General features: G+C 34.3%; 3 protein-coding genes across 3 annotated transcripts; all 3 read left to right on the forward strand.

Moving 5' to 3' along the window:
* The first annotated feature begins 8,012 nt into the window (after positions 1–8,012).
* Positions 8,013–10,007, forward strand: LOC9322441 (transcription factor MYB26). Its single transcript, XM_002886329.2, has 3 exons — positions 8,013–8,265; positions 8,388–8,517; positions 8,932–10,007. The coding sequence occupies exons 1-3, from the start codon at positions 8,133–8,135 to the stop codon at positions 9,785–9,787; spliced, it is 1,119 nt and encodes a 372-aa protein (XP_002886375.1). The 5' UTR covers positions 8,013–8,132; the 3' UTR covers positions 9,788–10,007.
* A 471-nt stretch (positions 10,008–10,478) lies between these two features.
* Positions 10,479–17,196, forward strand: LOC9322442 (disease resistance protein RML1A). The gene is given in 7 exon segments (XM_021035881.1): positions 10,479–10,599; positions 12,291–13,302; positions 13,571–14,523; positions 14,526–14,668; positions 14,789–15,085; positions 15,235–16,372; positions 17,170–17,196. Coding segments are annotated over 5 exon segments (2,988 nt in total). The 5' UTR covers positions 10,479–10,599; positions 12,291–12,826; the 3' UTR covers positions 16,354–16,372; positions 17,170–17,196.
* A 1,112-nt stretch (positions 17,197–18,308) lies between these two features.
* On the forward strand, positions 18,309–21,778 carry LOC9322443 (disease resistance protein RML1A). The gene is given in 5 exon segments (XM_021035882.1): positions 18,309–18,948; positions 19,049–19,181; positions 19,183–19,458; positions 19,460–20,146; positions 20,256–21,778. Coding segments are annotated over 5 exon segments (2,982 nt in total). The 5' UTR covers positions 18,309–18,475; the 3' UTR covers positions 21,669–21,778.
* Positions 21,779–22,063: the final 285 nt, after the last annotated feature.

The raw sequence follows: 22,063 nt of genomic DNA on the forward strand, positions 1-22,063 counted from the left end.
AAAAAAAAAATTAGGCTACAAGCATTCAAATCCCCAATTACTCTACATGTCGTTTTACTCCATGTTTGCAAAATATTTATATATTTTTTTGATAAAGCAAAATATGTATGTTAATCATGATAAATTTATATTCAGAATTAGTAATTCCAGGCGAGTACTCAAAAACCAAAGTACATAATCTCAAGTTCTCAACACAAATACGGTATTTGTGTTTTCACGCCCGACCCGGACCGCCCGGTCTGACAGGTTAACCCACGACCCGGATACTTTTTAGGTTTGGGTTTAGTGCTAATACCCGCCAATTTTAAAACCAGAAAAACCTACAAAAATCCGCCATTAACCCGCGACCCAGTGAACCGGTTGAACCGGCTGGGTATGGGTTTTAAAAATATCATTTGATTTTTGAATAAAATTTAGAGTTTTAGACTCTATTCAATTATTTTTAGAACTATTTTGTAGTTCTTAGACTCATTTGATGTTTTAGATTTTGATAAAACTTGACAGTACCGTCTAAGGAGAATGAATGAAATGGTGAGAGAAATAACCGATATTAGTTATTTTGAATTTGCGATGTTTTATTAGTTTATTTCTGTTATTGGCGATCTCCTACTATTTTAATATTTGTTACGATTTTAGACTTTTAGTTGGATTTAAAAATTTAATTTGAATTACTTTATTATTATTGTTAGACTTTATATTTTGTAAATATAGTATGAATATTTTTATTTTTATTTTTATAAAAACTATATATTCTCTATGAATATTAAATATATTAATTAAATTTTAATCAATTGACCCGTGGTCGAACCCGGTTGACCCAGTGACCCGGTGACCCAGAAAGTAGTCCGGTCCACCGTCCGGTTCGGGTTTAAAAACACTGCAAATACCCTACTATTATACATGGATTTTTGTTTTGTTTAAAGCAGAGTTAATTAGAAAACAAAGAAAGTTTTGAGAAATTATACCAAAAAGGGGATGAAAATTAACAAAGATTTATAATATTTATTTAAAGGATCAAACTCATGTGTCATGTGATATGAACCACAAACAATATATCAATATATATGTTTTGAATGTCTATTATTACCGAAAAGACGAATAGATATATTGTCAATGTCTCTTTTTCTTAGGAATATCTTTAAGGTTCTTAGGGTTTTAACTAATCAAGCCACGACGATCACCTTGTGCTAATTATTTTAAGTTAGGCGGCCATATTTTGTAAATGTATATTAAGTAATTCCATGCTATTACATAGAAACCAACGTACGTAATCTAAATTAGATTAGTATATAGTGGCAAAATGAGGTTCATAGCAAATAAGTCTCTGAATCAATACTCTATTTTGGTTAATATCTAGAGTTAGTAGTTCAAAAAAATAAAAATTAAGGTGTTTTCTACCAATTGATCGTTACCAGACTCTGATGCAGAGAAACGTCAATAATATTAGTTTGTCTTCAAATCTGGGAAAATAAAATCTTTCAACGGCTATCGACCAAATTAAAAAAAGAAAAAAAAGTTTAATTTCTTTTAATCAAACTTCAAACTAAATAAATTCGAAATTTGTTGAAAACCTTGATTACTCTTTAAATAAATCTGGTGTTCGAAAAAATTCTTTAAATAAATCTAATTACAACATGCATAATAAACAAATATGAGAAATCTGATCTTAGTATCCTACGCTACATCAAGTTCAGTTCTTTAAAAGGGAGAGAAAACTTAATTATGTATGGTAGAGATATCTCAATCTAATGATTATTATTATCTCGACCAACCTACCCTTGAAAGGCTTGTTTAGTTAATTAAGACAGTTGCTTCATTAGCATCCTCACTAATTAATCACCAGATATACTCCCTCTGTTTCGTTTTAGTTATCGTTTAAGGTTTTTTCACACAAATTAAGAAAGCATTAAATTTTCTGTTTCTCTTTATTAATATATTTTATAAAAAATTTCATTGGCCAAAACATTAAAACTGTAGGGATAAAACTAGAATTTTTACCAAACATTTGCATTGAAAACCTAAAACGATAACTATTATGAAACAAAATTTAAATCCTAAAACGCCAACTAAACTGAAACGGAGGAGTATTATTTATGTTGACAAAACATTACCTCGTTTTAAAAATGATAGATGATTAAAACAAGCATTGTGGACCCAAAACCAACAAGGTCATTCTATTGCTCCTCCTTAAAGGTAAGCCCTTAATGATTTCAATGATAGAAAACTAAAACTCTGCTTAAGTTGGATTATATATCACTATACTCCTATATATTAATTATAAATTTTTTTATGTGAAGTTCAGAACCATTGTGTCCCAATAAATGCTCTTTTATACTTCACAAATATAGGCGTTTCTATTTATTACATTCCGAGAAATTATGATTACTTGAATGCATTAATCTTTAAAATATAATGTTTCGTGCAATTTTAAGGTTTTTTTTTTTTCATTTTGAATATCTTCTCTAGAAATTGGAGTAGAAGAAGATATAGCTGAGAAAAAGATTGCGATATATAGAAGCAAAAGTCACCTTTCTATGTGATCAAATTCACATCGATGTTTGGTAATTGATTTGCTTTAATCCAACGGTCCCACTTTTACATCGTCTTCATATACTATACGTACATGCATGGGTCTTCCGAGACATGTGTTATATACATAAATATATAGTGATTTATATATAAACTAAATGAAACTAAAACATAACAAAAGTAATTGAACAGATATTTAGTGATGTGGCAACTGTCGAGTGTTTTGGACATTTTTGTATAACCGAAATTTTAATTAAGGAAGATTATAAGAAAGCACAAAAAATAATTAAGATTATAAAGGAGTAAAGGACCATGCATCAAGCATCTTATGTGTTGGAAGTTGGAACAGGTGTATGTATGTATTATGTATCGTAATTTATACGTAAGCATGGTCACTTCTCTAGTTAAGATTCTATTCGACAACAAATTGATGATTTCATTCATCGATATTGTTGTTATAGGGACCCTTATTGTTTTCACAAAGAATTTGAGCATGCTATAGTACGATGATAAGATATTTATTTAATACATTGAACAACAAACACAGAATTTGTATAATGTGATAAACACTTTTTGTAAACATCGGAAAGTATACGAGATTGTGTAAAAAGTTATTGGGTTTGAATGGTAATCCCATACAACTGCAATATAAGGTATATTGTTTTGATAGTTACTAAACACAAAAAATGTTACTAAAAGCGTTACTCTCAGTTTTTTGTACAATTTTTATGTATCACTATTTTGTACAATTTAATTTGTACTATTTCGTAAAAACTTACCGCTTCGACTTACAACTAAAAAGTTGTATAGTTTTTTGTTACTAATCAAACATATTGGCTATGATTGGTAACCAATTTTAAAGTTGTACAGTTACCAATCACAAAAACTTTATGAAAAACGGTACACAATTAAAAAAAAAAAAAAAAACTGTTTTTTTTGGACAAAAACAAAAATAAATTAAAACGGTAACGGTTAAATACAGTTACGATTAAATACGGTTATAACGGTTACGGTTAAATACGGTTATAACGGTTACGGTTAAATACGGTTACGGTTACAACGGTTACGGATAATTATGGTTATAGTTATTTGATGACTACGTACAATACGGTTAATATCGGAGGCGAAATCTTACGAGTTACCTAACTTATTATAATACTTTTCATAAAATCAAAAAATATGTTACAAACCAAATTTTCTTCATTTCGAGCAAAATAACAGTATAACATATTTGTTTGAGAAAAAGACCATTTTTTATAACGTAGATTTTTTCATATGCGGTATCATTTACTTTTTTGAAAATCTTAATCTGAATATTCGATAATTTTTTTTGCATTATATAGAGTTACAATTATATTTTTAAAGTTTTAACTATACGGTTTACCATATGGTTAAATAACGGTTTTCATATGTTTACCGTTAATTAACGGTTACGGTTAATATATTTTTTAACTGTAACTAATTATTTTTTATTGTTACGGTTTTAACCGTTTTATACGGTTACAATTGAGAAACGGTCCGGTACGGTTCACCATATGGTTACGGTTAGCCTTTTGGTCATGCCTAGTAAGCATGACCAAAAGCTAACCATAACCGTATTTTGGATCGTAACTGGACCGTTTTTCAACCGTAACTGTATAAAACGGTTAAAAACCATAACCATTCACCGTAAAACTAAATTAGTTATGGTTAAAAAATATATACTAACCGTAACCGTTAATATACCGGAAACGTATCAAAACCGTTATTTAACAGTACGATTAGCCGCACGGTTAACCGTATTATTAACCGCATAATTAAACTTTATAAAATATAATTGTAACTATGTATAATGCAAAAAAAAAAAGTCTCGAATGTTCAGATAAAGATTTCTGAAAAAGTAAATAATACAGCCTATGAAAAAATCTCATTAGAAATAATGGTTTTTTTCTCAAACAATTATTTTAGAATGTTATATTGCTCAAAATAAAGAAAATTTTATTTATTATAGGACTAGTAAATTCATATTATTATTCTAACAATAAAATATTGTTCATTCTATATAATCTTAATTTTCATATGTAATTATATACTAAAGTATATTTCTATATAATTTTTTCTTTCTTTCTAAATTCTTAATATTATTTATTATGTGTACCGCTATGATGTTTCTAATCAGAATAAATTTTTAAAATTTGTTCTGCGTTATTTTTTTGTACAGCTTTCGTGTTTTATTCTTTTGTACAGCTTTGCACTATTCCCTAACAGCTAACAGCTCCAGCTAACCGTTCCAGCTAACAGCTAACAGCTTGTTACCAATCAGACCCAATTACTTTGTTAGAACGAACAAAGTCTTGCCGTCAAAAAGAACAAACCTAATGTGACATATATGATTATAATTGGTATTTATTAGGGAAAATTAGCCCCAATACCATTTTTTCAAAAAGTTTAGGTCCAGTACCACTTTCTGAGCCTACTTAGCATCCATACCACATTCATCATGTGAAAAGACGATTATACCCTCCAACTTACTGAGACAAGACCCTGCGGTTGATGGGACTCTCCGAATTTTCTGCCGTCCACAGTCTCTCTCCTAACGCATTGGTAACCGTTTTCGTCCCTCTGGTAAACCGTTTTCGTCCCTCTGGCTGGTAAAACAAAGTTGTCCCCGAGTAAATCCAGATCTTCGTCTTCGGCTATCTGGCGGAAAAAAATAAAGATCAAGTTGTCTCCGAGTAAATCCAGATCTCTGGCTGGTAAAACCACATCATCTGGCTGGTAAAACCACATCATCTGGCTATGGACAATCAAGAGAAGTTGTCCCCGAGTAAATCCAGATCTCTGGCTGGTAAAACCACATCATCTGGCGATGGACAATCAAGAGATCTGGATTTATTCTTGGGGGACATCATTCACTCTATTTCATAATTATTGTCCATGGTAAATGTAAACTGCATTTAATGCAATGTTTTGTCATTTTTCTCTGAGACAAAGTTGTCTTTCAGACAAAATTGTCCTTCTCTAACACAAAGTTGTCCTTCTCTGACACAAAGTTGTCCCCGTTTCCCAACCGATGTCTATTATAGCTCCTTCCCCTGACACATACCTGACGCACAGAGAAGGGCAAAATCGTCCAAGATTTGCCACACAAACACCAAATGTGGTATGGATGCTAAATCCATTTCAAATGTGGTACATTTGCTAGGATTTTCCCAAAATGTAGCACATTTGGCAAAATTCCCTATTTATTATTATTATATATATAGTATTGCATGACTATCTTTACAAGATGTCAATACGAAAATAAATTAGGAGAAAATTTCTAAACGAAGCGATTTCATTTTCGGCAAGGTCTTCCGATATGTCTCCTAACTAAATCAAAGCCTTGTAATCGAAACTTGTAATGATTGTTATTCCATATATCTTTGAAAAAGCTTCGGTATTGGACGTACTTAATATAATTAGATTTTTATTTATTTATTATATTTAAATTTCAAAAATCACTATAATTCGGCTACATGACTTACCATCATATCACGTTGAAAAAAATATTTTATCAACTTAAAATATACTCCTTGTGTATAGAATCCACAAGTTCTTTTTTTTTTTTTTTTTGTGCACCCAAATTATATTAGCTCAAATAATGTTCTGACGGTATCCACAAGTTCTTTTCTATCTATAGAATCCACAAGTTCTATCCTAGGTTGCATGGAATCAGAAGTGGGTACGCGGAAGCGAAGCGTTTGGAAACGTAGAAGCGATTTTTATAGAAATTATAGAAAGTGGATACGTGTTGGAAGCGTATATAAAAATTAATATATATATATATATATATTAATATATATATATATATATACATACATAAATAATAAACATTAAACATTATATCATATAACAAAATTATAATTAATACACAAATCTAATACATAAATTCTAAATACCTCTCTATATTTAAAAATCAAATAGTGTACAGTTAAAGTCAAAAATTTAAGATTATTATCTTCATACTCATTTTACTAATTCCATCAAATAAAATTATCTTAAATTTTTTTTTACCGATAAAAACATCATCAAACTAAAGTTTCTCGAAATTAATCTAATTCAATTAATCATTTCAACATCTCCCAAATAAATGATCCATAATGCTGTCATTTTCTAAATATGATATTTTAAAAAATAAAATACAAAATTAGTATGCAAAGTTACTTTTGGTTTTTCTTTTGTTGTATTTAAAAACTATCAAAAATAATTTCATATTTCTTATTTATTTTGTGACATCAAATTTTTAAAATAGGAAGCTCAAGCTTCCAAAATAGAATCGTAAGCTTCCAACGAGCTTCCAAAATGAATTTTTTGGAAACGCTATGGAAGCGAGATTCCGAAAGCTTCCAAGAGTTTCCGATTCCGACTAAGATTCCGAAGCGGGAAGCAGACCTCCGACGAAGCTTCGTTATTTCTAGAAATTATGATTGCTCGTTATTGTAAACAGAATTATAATCAATACATCATTCAAATATATTTTTTAAAGACACAAAATTTTTATCTTAGATAGGGCTTCGGAATCATTGATAACTTTTTCGAAAAAGAAAGAAGATAGGGCTTCTGAAAATATTAGAAAGATGGAAGAATATTATATTAAATTTGGCTTCATCTTCCTTTGGTTTGCAGCCATCAAGTACTACCCAGGGTCCCGGACCCAGTACCCACAGCCGTACAAGAAAAAAAAAAGTACTACTTTATTAAGTGTGTGTTACGATAAATGAACAGCGTTTTAGTATGTGAATAATTTTTTTTTGTTTTTAAATTGTATGTGATTAATTAGTTATATATTAATATATGTATATATTTTTTTCTTTAAAATCCAACGCAATTCATTCACCCGCAAATACATGTTTTAGTGTTTATACCGTATAAGTGGGTCGGCACAATCGACACATGATTTAATTTATTATGTATGTGGAAACAGAGGAAAGCAGTGCATAATACATGATTACTCATGACTTATGAGCTGCGAGTCTATATATGATGATTAGTTCTACGTATCAATCTAGTTTTCTTCTTAAAATCATTTGGTTTTATAGAATATAAGAAAAGAAAAAAAAAACAGGAACTTTCGCGGGAGACAGAAGGGTACGTGAAGAGAAAAACATGTAAAAGTGATAAGGGCTTAACGTAATAATACTACAACAAAAGCTCTCTACGTACAACGAGTAATAACACATGAAAATAGAAAGTCGATGAGACGTCGTTTTAAGGTTAGATCGATGAAGAAATATCTCAGGCCCCACCCCTGGGACCCGACCCGACCCGACCTTTGTCTCCTCTCCTTTTAAAAACTCTCCATTGCTTCTTTGTCTTCTCTTCTATAGCTACAAACTCGCAGAACACAAATAAACACAACCTAAGAAAGAAAGAAAGAGAGAGAGAGAGAGAGAGAGAGAGAGAGAGAGAGAGAGAGAGAGAGAGAGAGAGAGAGAGAGAGAGAGAGAGAGAGAGAGAGAGAGAGAGAGAGAGAGAGAGAGAGAGAGAGTAAAAATCTAAAGGGTGATATACTTATATATAATTTAATTTAAGATAATTATTGTGATTCACTATAATTAAGTTAATTTGAGGAGCTACTAATCATGGGTCATCACTCATGCTGCAACCAGCAAAAGGTGAAGAGAGGGCTTTGGTCACCAGAAGAAGATGAGAAGCTTATTAGATATATCACAACTCATGGCTATGGATGTTGGAGTGAAGTCCCTGAAAAAGCAGGTGATCTTAGTTATATATTAGTTTTTAAGTAACATTTTTTCTCTAACCAATTATAATGATCTTGTGCTATTTAACTTATAGATTCAATGCAATATTTAAAATGCATGTTTGATAAAATTTAGGGCTTCAAAGATGTGGAAAAAGTTGTAGATTGCGATGGATAAACTATCTTCGACCTGATATCAGAAGAGGAAGGTTCTCTCCAGAAGAAGAGAAATTGATCATAAGTCTTCATGGAGTTGTGGGAAACAGGTTTCTAACTAACTCAAATTTAATTTTTATATATAGCTAGATATATAATTCAATATAGTGTATTATTATATAGCGTTATTGAAATTATCACAAGAATATTGATACCATTTTTAGTTATAAGTTTGTTGGGTTGGGGATGCATTTTGTAGTTATATTCAATTTATCATGTTATAGCTAGATGTAAATTAAATTGTTATAATTTTAGTTTGGCCACGGTTCGAAGCAACGACTAGTCTACTGTCGATGACTAAAGAATCTTTAACGTGTAGTTTCATTAATCTCGTTCTACTTTTGTCTACTTGCTCGAGCTATAAAGTAGTACACTTTAAGTTACTTAATCGATCGAACATTCTCAAAATGTGATACTACATACATACAGATTTTCTTATTATAATTTCTTTTGTCTTTTTCAAGGTGGGCTCATATAGCTAGTCATTTACCCGGACGAACGGATAACGAGATAAAAAACTATTGGAATTCATGGATTAAGAAAAAGATACGAAAACCGCACCACCATTACAATCGTCATCAACCGTCAATAACTACTGTGACAATGAACGTGGACGATGCACCTATTGCCACTACCGTTACCTCTACCACTAATCCATCCACTATTGATAACCTACATTTTGATGGTTTCATGGATTCTGTAAACCAGTTAAATTTCGCCAACGATCAAGAAACTAATATAAAGATTCAAGAAACCCTTTTCTCCCATAAACCTCCTCTCTTCATGGTGGACACAGCGCTTCCTATCCTAGAAGGAATGTTCTCTCAAAACATCATCACAAACAATAACAACAAAAACAACAATCATGACACGCAAAGAGGAGGAAGAGGAAACATTTGCGAACAAGCATTTCTAACAACTAGCACAGAAGAATGGGATATGAATCTTCCTCAACAAGAACAACGAGAACCGTTTCAAGTTCCTACAATGGCGTCCCATTTGTTCAATAACTCTACCAATTCAAATATCGAGACAACTATAAGTTATAATCCACCGGCGATACTAGAGGAAAATGTGGATAACATTGTCCCAATTGAAAATAGCAATGTCCAAGATGGATATATGGCATCAAGTTTCGAATGTTTAAAGAGGCAAGACCTAAGCTATGATCAATGGGTAGATTCACAACAATGCTCTAACTTTTTCTTCTGGGACAACCTTAACATAAACATGGACGGTTCATCTCTTCTTGGAAACCAAGATTCATCAATGACCTTGGGATCATCTGCCTTATCTTCATCTTTTCCGTCTCCATTTTAATTTAATGTTTATCGCATCACAGAAACTCACGCTAATTTGTTTATAAGTATGTTCTTTAGTTTTTTCTTTTTGTCTTTTTCCGTAGAGTCTATTTTCTGATTTTTGTTTACTTTAATATGATCTTGTAATAATGAGTGTTCTAAATTGTTGATGAGGATATGGTGAGAATGTTTGTATGTATGTGGTATTTGTTAACTCATGATTTTACACTTAACTTGATGTAACAATGAAGTAGCGGAAGCTTTAAAGATAGAACTAGAGATCCGTTGATTCCTCGGAATACCGGAAAACTAGGGTTTCTCGGATCTGTTGATTCCTCAGAATACCAGAAACGAGAGAACATGAGGAATTCGTTGATTCTCCGCGAATACCGAATCCTACGTCTTCTTATAATCGTTGAGATCTCTCGAGATCTACCGAAAACAAGGATTAGAGAATACTCTTCTCTGAAAAGCTAAAAGCTCTTTAATTTTATTAATCAATCAACTGTCTACAAAAGGAGGCATTAGCGACTTATTTATAATAAAACATAAGGAAACCCTAAAATCTATAGAATATTCTAGAATAATAATAATAATTAATTAAAAGATAATAACAATAAATATTTGGAATATTTCCAAATATCACGCTGCATCAAACAAGGAGAAAAAACAAGCACAACTTCCATGTTGCAAATGAATACTACTTTCCATGCATTCACCACGTTCGTAGACAAATGACAATGCCGTTTCATTACATTGGTCACCCGCGTCAAAGTACAACTATGGATTCATTATGGAGTGAAAACCAAGCTTGTCTACACTATCTCCAAGGTAATGTTTCTGTTCTTCCTTCAAAGACTAAACAATGTGTAATAGCCGAGAAGGACATGCTGGCTGGTTTAAATTTGTAGGTTTAGAAGTCACAAAGCTAGAACGGAATAGGTGTTCAGGTGTTGTTATGGTAGATTTTTTAAAAATTCCAAAAAAGTTAAAAGGGACATGATGTCTGTCTCAAATTAAGACAATGTTACATTAGTGTCACTAGTTAAAGTAGTAAGAATAGTGAGTGATTTAAAAATGGGAATACTGCTGATAGATTTTGGAAAACTACAAATGTCTATCCAAATCTGGAACTCGCGTGTTTGTAAAAACAAATGGGCAAAGTACCCTCTCTAAGAGAGCTACGATAGCTCTACAAGTATAGTACTAATTGAGTAAAGTGGATAAAGCAGAATCCGAAGAAAGTAAGAGAAAAGTCAGTCGCACCTCTGAGAGAGTTCCTAAAACTGTACAAGTATAGACTGTGAGAAAAAAGAATAGTAGAAAGTTTAGAGAAACAAGTGACCTCATATGGTTTTGAAGATCAAATGGAGATCATGATTAAACAATCAATTTAAAATTCTTTCTACATCTCCATGTGAACATTTGATGAATGTTCATATTCCTATCAAGTCTATATGTTTGTGCTGTCAAACTTGGCTTCGTTTATATGATCCCAAGTTTGCAGAGGGATGTTAAGCACACATAAAAAAGCGAAAACACAAGTCCAAAAACCCAACATTGACAATGCAAGACTATGATATATTAGCCCATGTCGTTAGGTTTCTAACAAAATGTATTCATATAAGTATGTGTGTGCATGTAATGAACATCAATGAAGTAACTAGATTTTCCTCTTGTACAACATCTCTTTCTTCCTCATTTCTTCTTCATAAGAAATCATCTTTAACTATTTTATTGTTCTTGTACAGATTTTTCTTTTTTTACTCTTTCAATTTTATTATATAAAACTCATTGAAAGGAGAATAACTTGATATTTAATCCGAGCCAAAACTAAAGTCATGAAATAAACATGGCTGATCCTAAGTATTTAGAGCACCTCCAATGGGAGGTTCTCTTCTAAATTAGATGAGTTCTTATCTGATTTTTATATATAATTCTTTTAGTTAATTAGTTGAAATATTTCTTTTTTTAATTTTTTTTCTGTAAATCTTAAGTTTTCATAAATGATAGAACAAACATCATAAAATAGAATTAAGGAAAATTGCAATCGCATGTTTAAAATATAAAGTAAAACTATTTCCCAATAAGAGCATTTCTATCGCCTGCAAGGTGGTGGGCGAGTGGTAGGGCGAGTCCGGCGTTGAGGGTGAAAACCCCGAACCCGGGTTCGATCTTCCTCCCTCGCTGTTATCAACACTTTGTTGGGAAATCTGGGCTTGGGCTTCGGCCAGACAGTTTACCTGGTAGTCTGGTAACATGCGATCCAGCTACCCCCGGACATTAGTCGGAAAGCATTCCAAACTCGGATTAGGCAGTGTGGTAGCCCATCCCTCGGAGTGGTAGTGAGTCCTCTCTGTAGCACTCCGGTGCTTTTCTACCGAGGCTGACCGGATCAGCCGATCAGGTATATCAAAAAAGAGCATTTCTATCACAGAGATTCCAATAATAGTGAACGAAAACGTTTATCTGTTCATATTCCCATGATAGTTCTCAATAACAATTTCTCTCTTTTTATCCAGAGAGTATCACACGTACTCAAGCACCTACAACACTCTGCAGCCACCCTAGGACTCTACTTCACTTGCATTGGAACTCAAAAAAAACATAGACAAAGTAAAACACACTTGAACACTTTGATGGGTCTGCTTACAAACACAGACCCAAAAAAACAAACGCCCAGCCCACAAAGAAAACTTCTTTTCTTTCTTCGATACACCAAAGATGGTTGTAAACACATAACACATCAATCAACAGAGAAGTCTTCAGACTTTATGTCAAATCGTTTGACTTCACAACATTTTCCAACTCTCTAAAGCAAAGGGTAAAAGAGTCTTTTTATGTATCTATTATGGCATGATGGAAAAGATGTAAAGTGGCCCAGATGAAAAGAAAGGGAGATTGTCATGGCATCCTAGTTGAATTTCTCATGAGTGAATCCTTGAAATTTAATATTTACATGTCGGTCACGGGGCTTTAAACTGATGTGCTTCTCTCGCGTCTGGCCTTACTGCTTTTTTGTATATGTGATCTTAAAATCTTCTCGCCATTCTATCTCATGGCTTCTTCTTCTTCTTCTTCTTCGCTTCGCAACTGGACATACCACGTCTTCGCGAGCTTTCATGGAGAAGACGTCCGTAAAACATTTCTGAGTCATATACGCAAACAGTTTATCTGCAATGGGATCACGATGTTCGATGATCAAGGGATCAAGAGAGGCAAAACCATTACCCCTGAACTCATACAAGGGATTAGAGAATCGAGGATCTCGATCATCGTACTCTCAAAAAATTATGCTTCTTCCAGCTGGTGTTTGGATGAGCTACTGGAGATATTGAAGTGCAGGGAAGATATTGGACAAATAGTGATGACAGTCTTCTACGGAGTAGATACATCTGATGTGCGGAAACAAACCGGAGAATTTGGGATTGCTTTCAACAAAACTTGTGCTGGTAAAACGGAGGAGGAGAGCAGAAGATGGAGCCAAGCTTTGACCGATGCTGCCAACATAGCAGGAGTAGACTTCAAAAACTGGTTTGCATTTTACTATTTATAGTTTTTTTTCTTCCCTTATGTGGAAATCAAGACAAAAAGGCAAATAACGTGTTTTACTCTGAATATGTTGAACTTAAATGATTTTAAGGAAATGTTTTCGTTGAATAAGTATTGTAATCTCTTGTATCATGCATATCAGAAATGTTGTACATTATTGGGAAAAGAAGAATGTTATCTCTATAATTATTTTCTGATGGAATATTGGATATAATTAAACATTAATTTTTTTTTCTTTTTCTTTTGTTAGCAAAAATGAGGCGGAAATGATTGAGGAGATTGCAAACCATGTTTCTAACCAACTGAATGTGACACCGTCTAAGGATTTTGATGGCATGGTAGGACTAGAGGCTCATTTGAGAGAATTGGAGTCTTTGCTAGATTTAGATTCAGTTGGAGTTCAAATGGTTGGAATCTACGGTCCTGCGGGCATTGGTAAGAGTACCATTGCTAGAGCTCTACATAGTCGACTTTCTAATAGGTTTCAACATAATTGTTTTGTGGACATCCAATGGGAAAGCTTCCGCATTGGTTTTGATGATTATGGTTTGAAGCTGCGTTTACAAGAAAAATTTCTTTCAAATATTTTGGACCTAAGTGGACTGAGGATAAGCCATTTAGGTGCCATAAAAGAACGGCTATCCAAGCTGAGGGTGCTTATCATTCTTGATGATGTGAACCATATGAAGCAACTAGAGGCGTTGGCAAATGAAACTACGTGGTTTGGTCCTGGAAGTAGGATTATTGTGACAACAGAAAACAAAGAGCTTCTGCATCAACATGGTATCAACAATACGTACCATGTGGGGTTTCCATCTGATGAAAAAGCGCTCAAGATCTTATGTCGATATGCTTTCAGGAAAAGCTATCCACATAATGGTTTTAAAAAGCTTGCATTAAGAGTAACAGAGCTTTGTGGCAACCTTCCATTGGCTCTCCGTGTGGTTGGTTCATCATTACGTGGGAAGAATGAGGAGGAGTGGGAAGAAGTAATATGCAGGCTAGACAGTATTTTTGATCATCAAGATATCAAGGAAGTACTAAGAGTTGGTTATGAGAGTTTACATGAGAATGAGCAATCTCTATTTCTCCACATTTCAGTCTTCTTCAACTATCGAGATGTTGATCTTGTGACAGCCATGTTGGCTGACAAGAACTTGGATGTCAAATATGGGTTGAAAATCCTAGTAAATAGATCTCTCATATATATATATATAACCATGGAGAAATAGTGATGCACAAACTACTGCAACAAGTGGGTACAAAAGCGGTTCAAAGAGAAAAACCTTGGAAACGCCGGATCTTAGTAAATGCTCATGAGATTTGTGATGTTCTTGAACGTGGCAAAGTAAGTTTTCCCTCCTGTATTGTGTCATATTTTTTTGCTCATTAAACAAGTCATTTGGTGAAGATAGCAAATCCTACCTATCGTACTAACAATTTCCTATTATTTGGAATATAGGTTTAGGGTACTAGAGAAGTGTCTGGCATATCATTTGATACATCAGGAATCAACGAAGTCATTATAAAAAAGGGAGCTTTTAAAAGAATGCCCAATCTTCGATTCCTCAGAGTTTACAAAAGTAAAGATGATGGAAATGATGTAGTGTATATACCAGAGGAGATGGAGTTTCCACGTTTTCTAAGGTTATTAGATTGGGAGGCATACCCAAGCAAGAGTCTTCCTGCTAACTTTAATGCAGAATCTCTTGTTGAACTCATATTGTCAGATAACCAGCTCGAGAAGCTTTGGGAAGGATCTCAGGTTAGTTTATGTATAATTTCTTACTTTGATTGTATGAAGTATATATTCCTTTTTTTTTTTTTTTTTTTTTTTGAAAAAGTATGAAGTATATGTATTCTCTTATAAATGTGTTGATGTTCTTTTACTGTTGTGTTTGTTTTTACATTCAGCACCTTCCAAATCTCAAGAAGATGGATTTGAGACATTCCTATGATCTAAAGCAACTCCCAGACCTTTCAAATGCTACAAATCTCGAGAGCTTGGATGTGCATCTTTGCGCGAGTTTGGTAGAGTTTCCTTCCTATATTGGAAATCTTCATAAACTAGAAGAGTTGAAAATGGGTTTCTGTATAAATCTACAAGTTGTTCCGACTCTCGTCAACTTGGCATCGCTTGATTATCTCGACATGAAGGGATGCTCACAGTTGAAAAAATTTCCAGATATTTCCACGAATATCAGAGCACTCGTAATCGCAGACACAATATTAGAAGAATTGCCTAGATCGATTAGGCTTTGGTCTCGGCTTCAGTATCTCAGTATATACGGCAGTGTCAAAGATCCACTTCTCGGTCGCGCAGATATTGAGAAAGTTCCAGATTGGATCAAAGATCTTCCTAGATTACAATCTCTTCAGATATTTGGCTGTCCAAAACTTGCATCACTGCCAGAGATCCCTAGCTCACTGAAAACACTAATAGCAAACACTTGTGAATCATTGGAGACCCTTGCATCTTTCCCTATTGACTCTCAAGTTACTAGTCTTTTTTTCCCCAACTGCTTCAAATTGGGTCAAGAAGCACGACAAGTAATTACTCAGCAATCATTGTTGGCATGCCTACCCGGAAGAACAATACCTGCGGAGTTCCATCATCGAGATATAGGAAATTCCTTGACATTCCGCCCAGGTTTCTTTGGATTTAGGATTTGTGTCGTGGTTTCGCCTAAACCAGCGATGGGAGAACATATTCGTCATTACTCAATGTCTCGCATATGTATAAACGGTTGCCCCACTGATCAACACATACTTACGGGTCTCCGTGAAATCCGAGGGGAACATCTATGTATAACTCAATTTGATTTGTCTGACGAAGATCCGGAGAAAGAGATATTGTTGGAAATCATCACCACACACCAAGAAGTCGACATTATTGAATGTGGTGTCCCGATCTTGACGGTTGAAACCGACAGAACAATAAGAAGCTATGAATCTATATCAGAACAAGTGTCTGCAGACGACGTTGAGAATATCTCTGGTGGGAGCAATGAGTTTGATGAACTCAGAGTATAACTTCCCAAAGCCTGACAAGGTATCATTCTGATTTGTATCTTTTTATTTTGATTTCAGATGTTCTTTTATATAGCTTTCTAAATCACACCCTAAGACGTGAGTATTTGATGTTGTTGTACTCAACTTTCTGTTTACCCCTTACTATTAGTATGGACATCAATAATTTAGTTTTCCCTATATATAGGGATGTTAGAGCAGCTGTGATTTTAGAGTGCGTAGCAATCAAGACATTAAAAGCAGCATACCATACATACCATATGAACATCATCAAAGGCTTCGAAACTATGATCATATCTTTTTTTGTTCACATGTTTGTTAGATTGGCTGATTTTGTATAACACATTGAGAATTGAAATTCACATTATGAAACTTGTTTTGTTTAGGTACAAATTGGTCTTCTTCTGAAACTGCAGGTTGTGCATGTTGTTAGAGGTAGGATTCCGGTTTTGCTTGATGGAGGAGTAAGGAGAGGAACATATGTTTTCAATCGATAGGCTTCCATTGGTTCCTAGTGTTCTTGAACTTGTAGGCATCGGTTACACAGGAGTGAGTTTCTTCTTCTACCATCTTGTCTTTGTATCACTTGAACCAAGCTTTAGTGAACCTGTTTCGAGGATATAGATGATTCATCGCATCACTTTTGGATTTAGGACCGAACCTCTGCAATTTAGTGTATTAATATAGAGATATGATATCAGAAATGGATTGCTTTCATGTAGTATTGAGAGTATAATGCTTAAGCCTGTGTTTGGTTTCATGTAGTATTGAGAGTATAAGACTCAAATTCTCGAGAAAATGGTTTGGTATCTGTTTCAGGGAGGCTTTGTTTGAGAAGGTCAAGAACACATACAAAGACATATTAGGGAGCAGCTGAATCAAAGGAGGAAGAAGAAGAAGAAGAGCATTGTTGAGTTTTCTAATGAATCAGTTTTTGATCCATTTCTCTGTAACTTTGAATTAATGTCTCCGTGCAACCATGTATTGTAACCAAACAAAAAGATATATGTATTGTTTTACAAAATTTGAATCTTTTTCATAAGAACCCCAATAGTGGAATTAACCATTCGAAGCCACAAAAGTTAAGAATTCTTATGCAAGTTTTTAAGTTCGAGAAATGCTAAATTTATACGTAAAAAATGCTAAAAACCCTCATGGGGGGCTTTGTAAAAATAAACATTTATGATCTTTAATTATGTATTGTAAAACCATGTATTGTAACCAAACAAAAAGATATATGTATTGTTTTACAAAATTTGAATTTTTTTCTTAAGAACCCCGATAGTGGTTTAGTTTAGTTTTATGATCTTTAATTAAGATATATTGACGAATGTATATAATTGTAAGTATGTGCTAAGCTAAAATATAGGAATTCATACATAATTAGTACTTTATTTTATCTGATATACAAGACAAATTCTGCAATTATCAAGAAGACAAATCAAGAAACTTTATATCTTTTGAAGTTGCTTCTATTAGTCATTACGTGTTTGTCTTAATATAGCTTTCCAGTTAAAATACATTGTGAAGTATGTGATTTTGTTACTTTTTCTTTTAGCCTATCTTTTCTTCTTCTTTGTATATCCGCAAAACATCCTTCAGTCACTTACGCAAATAGTTTATCTTTTTTCTTTTAGCCCTATCTCAATGGTATCATGATGTTTGATGTTTGATGTTCAAGGTTGATCGAAGCCATAATTAGATCTCCCTTCACATGAGCTAAAAAAGAATTAGAGATTTCAATTGTGATTCTCTTGAAGAATTATGCTTTGTCGGACTAGTGCTTGAACGAATTGCTGGAGATGCAAGAACACCGTGGGAAGTGTTTGTTAGCAAGAAAGCTTTTGACTTTTTGAGAGAGAATGTGCCGTCACCGGGCATGGACATTTTTTCATTCTGCAAAACTTGTTATAAAGAATGATACTTATTAAACTTAGGGGATAAGATTACCAGCACCTCTCCTAAAACGTAAAATATATAATCTAATATAAACTTGAGATAATATATTGGTTGTGTGTCTTTGTGTCATGGAAGAAGTCAAATAAGACAAACAAAAAAGTCAATGGTGAATCCATAGACAATTTTTGTATATCCGATCTTCAACATTTCTCGCTACTCAAACCTCATGGCTTCTTCTTCTTCTTCTTCGTCTCGCACGTGGAGATACCGCGTCTTCACGAGCTTCCACGGACCAGACGTCCGTAAAACCTTTCTCAGCCATTTACGAAAAGAGTTTATCTGTAATGGGATCACCATGTTTGATGATCAAGGGATCGAGAGAGGTCAAACCATTTCCCCAGAACTTACACAAGGGATCAGGGAATCGAGGATCTCTATAGTCTTACTATCAAAGAATTATGCTTCTTCCAGCTGGTGTCTGGATGAGCTGTTGGAGATTTTGAAGTGCAAGGAAGATATGGGACAAATAGTGATGACTGTCTTCTACGGAGTAAATCCATCTGATGTGCGGAAACAGACAGGAGAATTTGGTATGGCTTTCAATGAAACTTGTGCTCGTAAAACAGAGGAGGAGAGGCGAAAATGGAGCCAAGCTTTGAATGATGTGGGCAACATAGCCGGAGAACACTTCCTAAACTGGTTTGTTTGTTTACATTCCATTAATTTGGGATTTTCTCTTTCTCAATATGATATGCGCAATTTTTTCTGAATGAACATGGTGATTTATTTCTCTTATTAGGGATAATGAATCGAAGATGATTGAAAAGATTGCTAGGGATGTTTCAAACAAACTAAACGCTACACCTGCTAGGGATTTTGAAGACATGGTGGGACTGGAAGCACACTTGAAGAAGATACAGTCTTTGTTACATTGTAGATTTGGAGGATGAAGCTATGATTCTTGGAATCTGTGGCCCTGCAGGCATTGGTAAGACGACCATCGCCAGAGCTTTACATAGCCGACTCTCTAGCAGTTTCCAGCTCACTTGTTTTATGGAGAATCTTAGGGGAAGCTACAATGGTGGTCTTGACGAGTATGGTTTGAAGCTGCAATTACAAGAGCAACTTCTCTCCAAAATTTTAAACCAGAATGGTATGAGGATATACCATTTAGGTGCAGTACCGGAAAGACTATGCGACCAAAAAGTGTTTTATCATTCTTGATGACGTGGATGATCTGAAGCAACTTGAGGCTTTGGCTAATGAAACTAACTGGTTTGGTCCTGGAAGCAGGATTATCGTAACCACAGAAGATCAAGAAATTCTGGAGCAACATGATATCAAGAATACATACCATGTAGATTTTCCAACTAAAGAAGAAGCTTGTAAAATATTTTGTAGATATGCTTTTAGACGGAGCTTAGCACCATGTGGTTTTGTACAGCTTGCCGAAAGAGTAACAGAGCTTTGTAGTAACCTTCCTCTGGGTCTCCGTGTCATGGGTTCAACTTTACGCGGAAAGAAGGAAGGTGACTGGGAAGGTATATTGCATAGGCTAGAAAATAGCCTTGATCAACAGATCAATGGAGTACTTAGAGTCGGATACGACACTTTACATAAGGATGATCAATATCTATTTCTCCTCATTGCATTCTTCTTCAACTACCAAGACGGTGATCATGTGAAAATAATGCTCAGTGACAGTAATTTGGATGTCAGTCTCGGTTTAAAAACCCTCACGTATAAATCTATTATACAAATAGCTAACGACGGAAATATAGTGATGCATAAGTTACTACAACAAGTGGGTAGAGAAGCGGTTCAATTACAAAATCCTAAGATACGCAAAATCCTAATAGATACTGATGAGATTTGTGATGTCCTCGAAAATGGATCTGTAAGATTTTCTTTACAACTTTTTTTTAATGTATCCACTAAACCATGTCATTTGGAAAAACACTCTATTGTGCTAACGTTTTCTTCTTTTTTTTTTGAATATTAATTAGGGTAGTAGAAGTGTGATGGGTATATCTTTTGATATATCCACAATCCAAGATGGCGTGTATATAAGCGCAAGAGCTTTTAAAAAAATGTGTAATCTTCGATTTCTCAACATTTACAAGACAAGATGTGATGGAAATGATAGAGTGCATGTACCAGAGGACATGGGTTTTCCACCTCGTCTAAGGTTACTACGCTGGGACGTATACCCTGGAAAATGTCTCCCTCGTACGTTTAGTCCGGAATATCTTGTGGAACTCAAATTGCAACATAACAAACTGGAGAAGCTTTGGGAAGGAACCCAGGTTGGTTTTTATATTTGCGTACTTCGAATATTTGAAGTATGTCTCTCATCATGTGTTGATGAAATTTCCTCTTTTGTATCGTTTTACATTCAGCGGCTTACAAATCTCAAGAAGATGGATCTGACTGAGTCCCGGAAGTTAAAGGAACTCCCGGATCTTTCAAATGCTACAAATCTTGAGCAACTGACTCTGGTTAGTTGCAAGAGTTTGGTAAGACTTCCTTCTTCTATTGGAAATCTTCATAAATTAGAGTGGTTGCTGGTGGGTCTCTGTAGAAATCTACAAATTGTTCCGTCTCACTTCAACTTGGCATCTCTTGAAAGAGTCGAGATGTATGGATGCTGGAAGCTGAGAAAACTTGTAGATATTTCCACGAACATCACAACACTCTTTATCACAGAAACAATGTTAGAAGAATTTCCTGAATCAATTAGGCTTTGGTCTCGCCTTCAGACTCTTCGTATACAAGGCAGTCTCGAGGGATCACACCAGAGTGGCGCAGGTATTAAGAAAATTCCAGATTGCATCAAATATCTTCATGGGTTAAAAGAGCTTTATATAGTTGGCTGTCCAAAACTTGTATCACTGCCAGAGCTCCCTAGCTCACTCACAATACTACAAGCAAGCAATTGTGAATCACTGGAGACAGTATCTCTTCCTTTTGACTCTTTATTTGAATATCTCCATTTTCCTGAATGCTTCAAATTGGGCCAAGAAGCACGGACAGTAATTACCCAACAATCATTGTTGGCATGTCTACCCGGAAGTATAATACCTGCAGAGTTTGATCATCGAGCTATTGGTAATTCCTTGACCATCCGATCAAATTTCAAAGAATTTAGGATGTGTGTCGTGGTTTCCCCTAGAAAGCTTATGAACGGTCCCTTATTCTGTCGCATACACATAAACGGTTTCCCTCTTGATGAAAACATAGTTCAATATTTCTATACTCGTACGGCACATCTGTGTATATCCCACACTGAATTGCTTGACAAGTACGGATGGCTTGAGCAGGACAACGAGATATCATTCGAATTCAGCACCTCATCCCATGAAGTCGACATTATTGAATGTGGTGTCCAGATCTTGATGGACAAAACCGGCAGAAGTTGATTCAACTCTGTTCCCTTGTCGTTTTTTAGTAATTTCTTAACTTCTAGTTGATCTCATTGTGTTTATCTGTATTTTTAATATCAAATCCTGGATACTGTGACATGATTTATTTATCTGTTTGGATTCTTTTCCAATGTTTCTTTTCTACTGGTTCAGATCTTAATGATAAAATCGAAGTATATCTGCAACGAAATTTTCAGTTTTCATGGGAATATCAAAGTCAAACTAAGGATTTCAAGCTATATTATATGCATGTTTTAGACTCCTTTAAAATATGTAAGATTATCTTTTATCTTATGTTTACTTGTACTCATCACCATCCTCATCCTCATCTTCATCATCCAATTATTATCATCCTGATCAAATAACATATTACAATCTCACAGGTTCTTAAA

The sequence above is a fragment of the Arabidopsis lyrata genome (genome assembly GCF_000004255.2).
Source record: "Arabidopsis lyrata subsp. lyrata unplaced genomic scaffold ARALYscaffold_2, whole genome shotgun sequence".
Lineage (NCBI taxonomy): Eukaryota > Viridiplantae > Streptophyta > Magnoliopsida > Brassicales > Brassicaceae > Arabidopsis > Arabidopsis lyrata.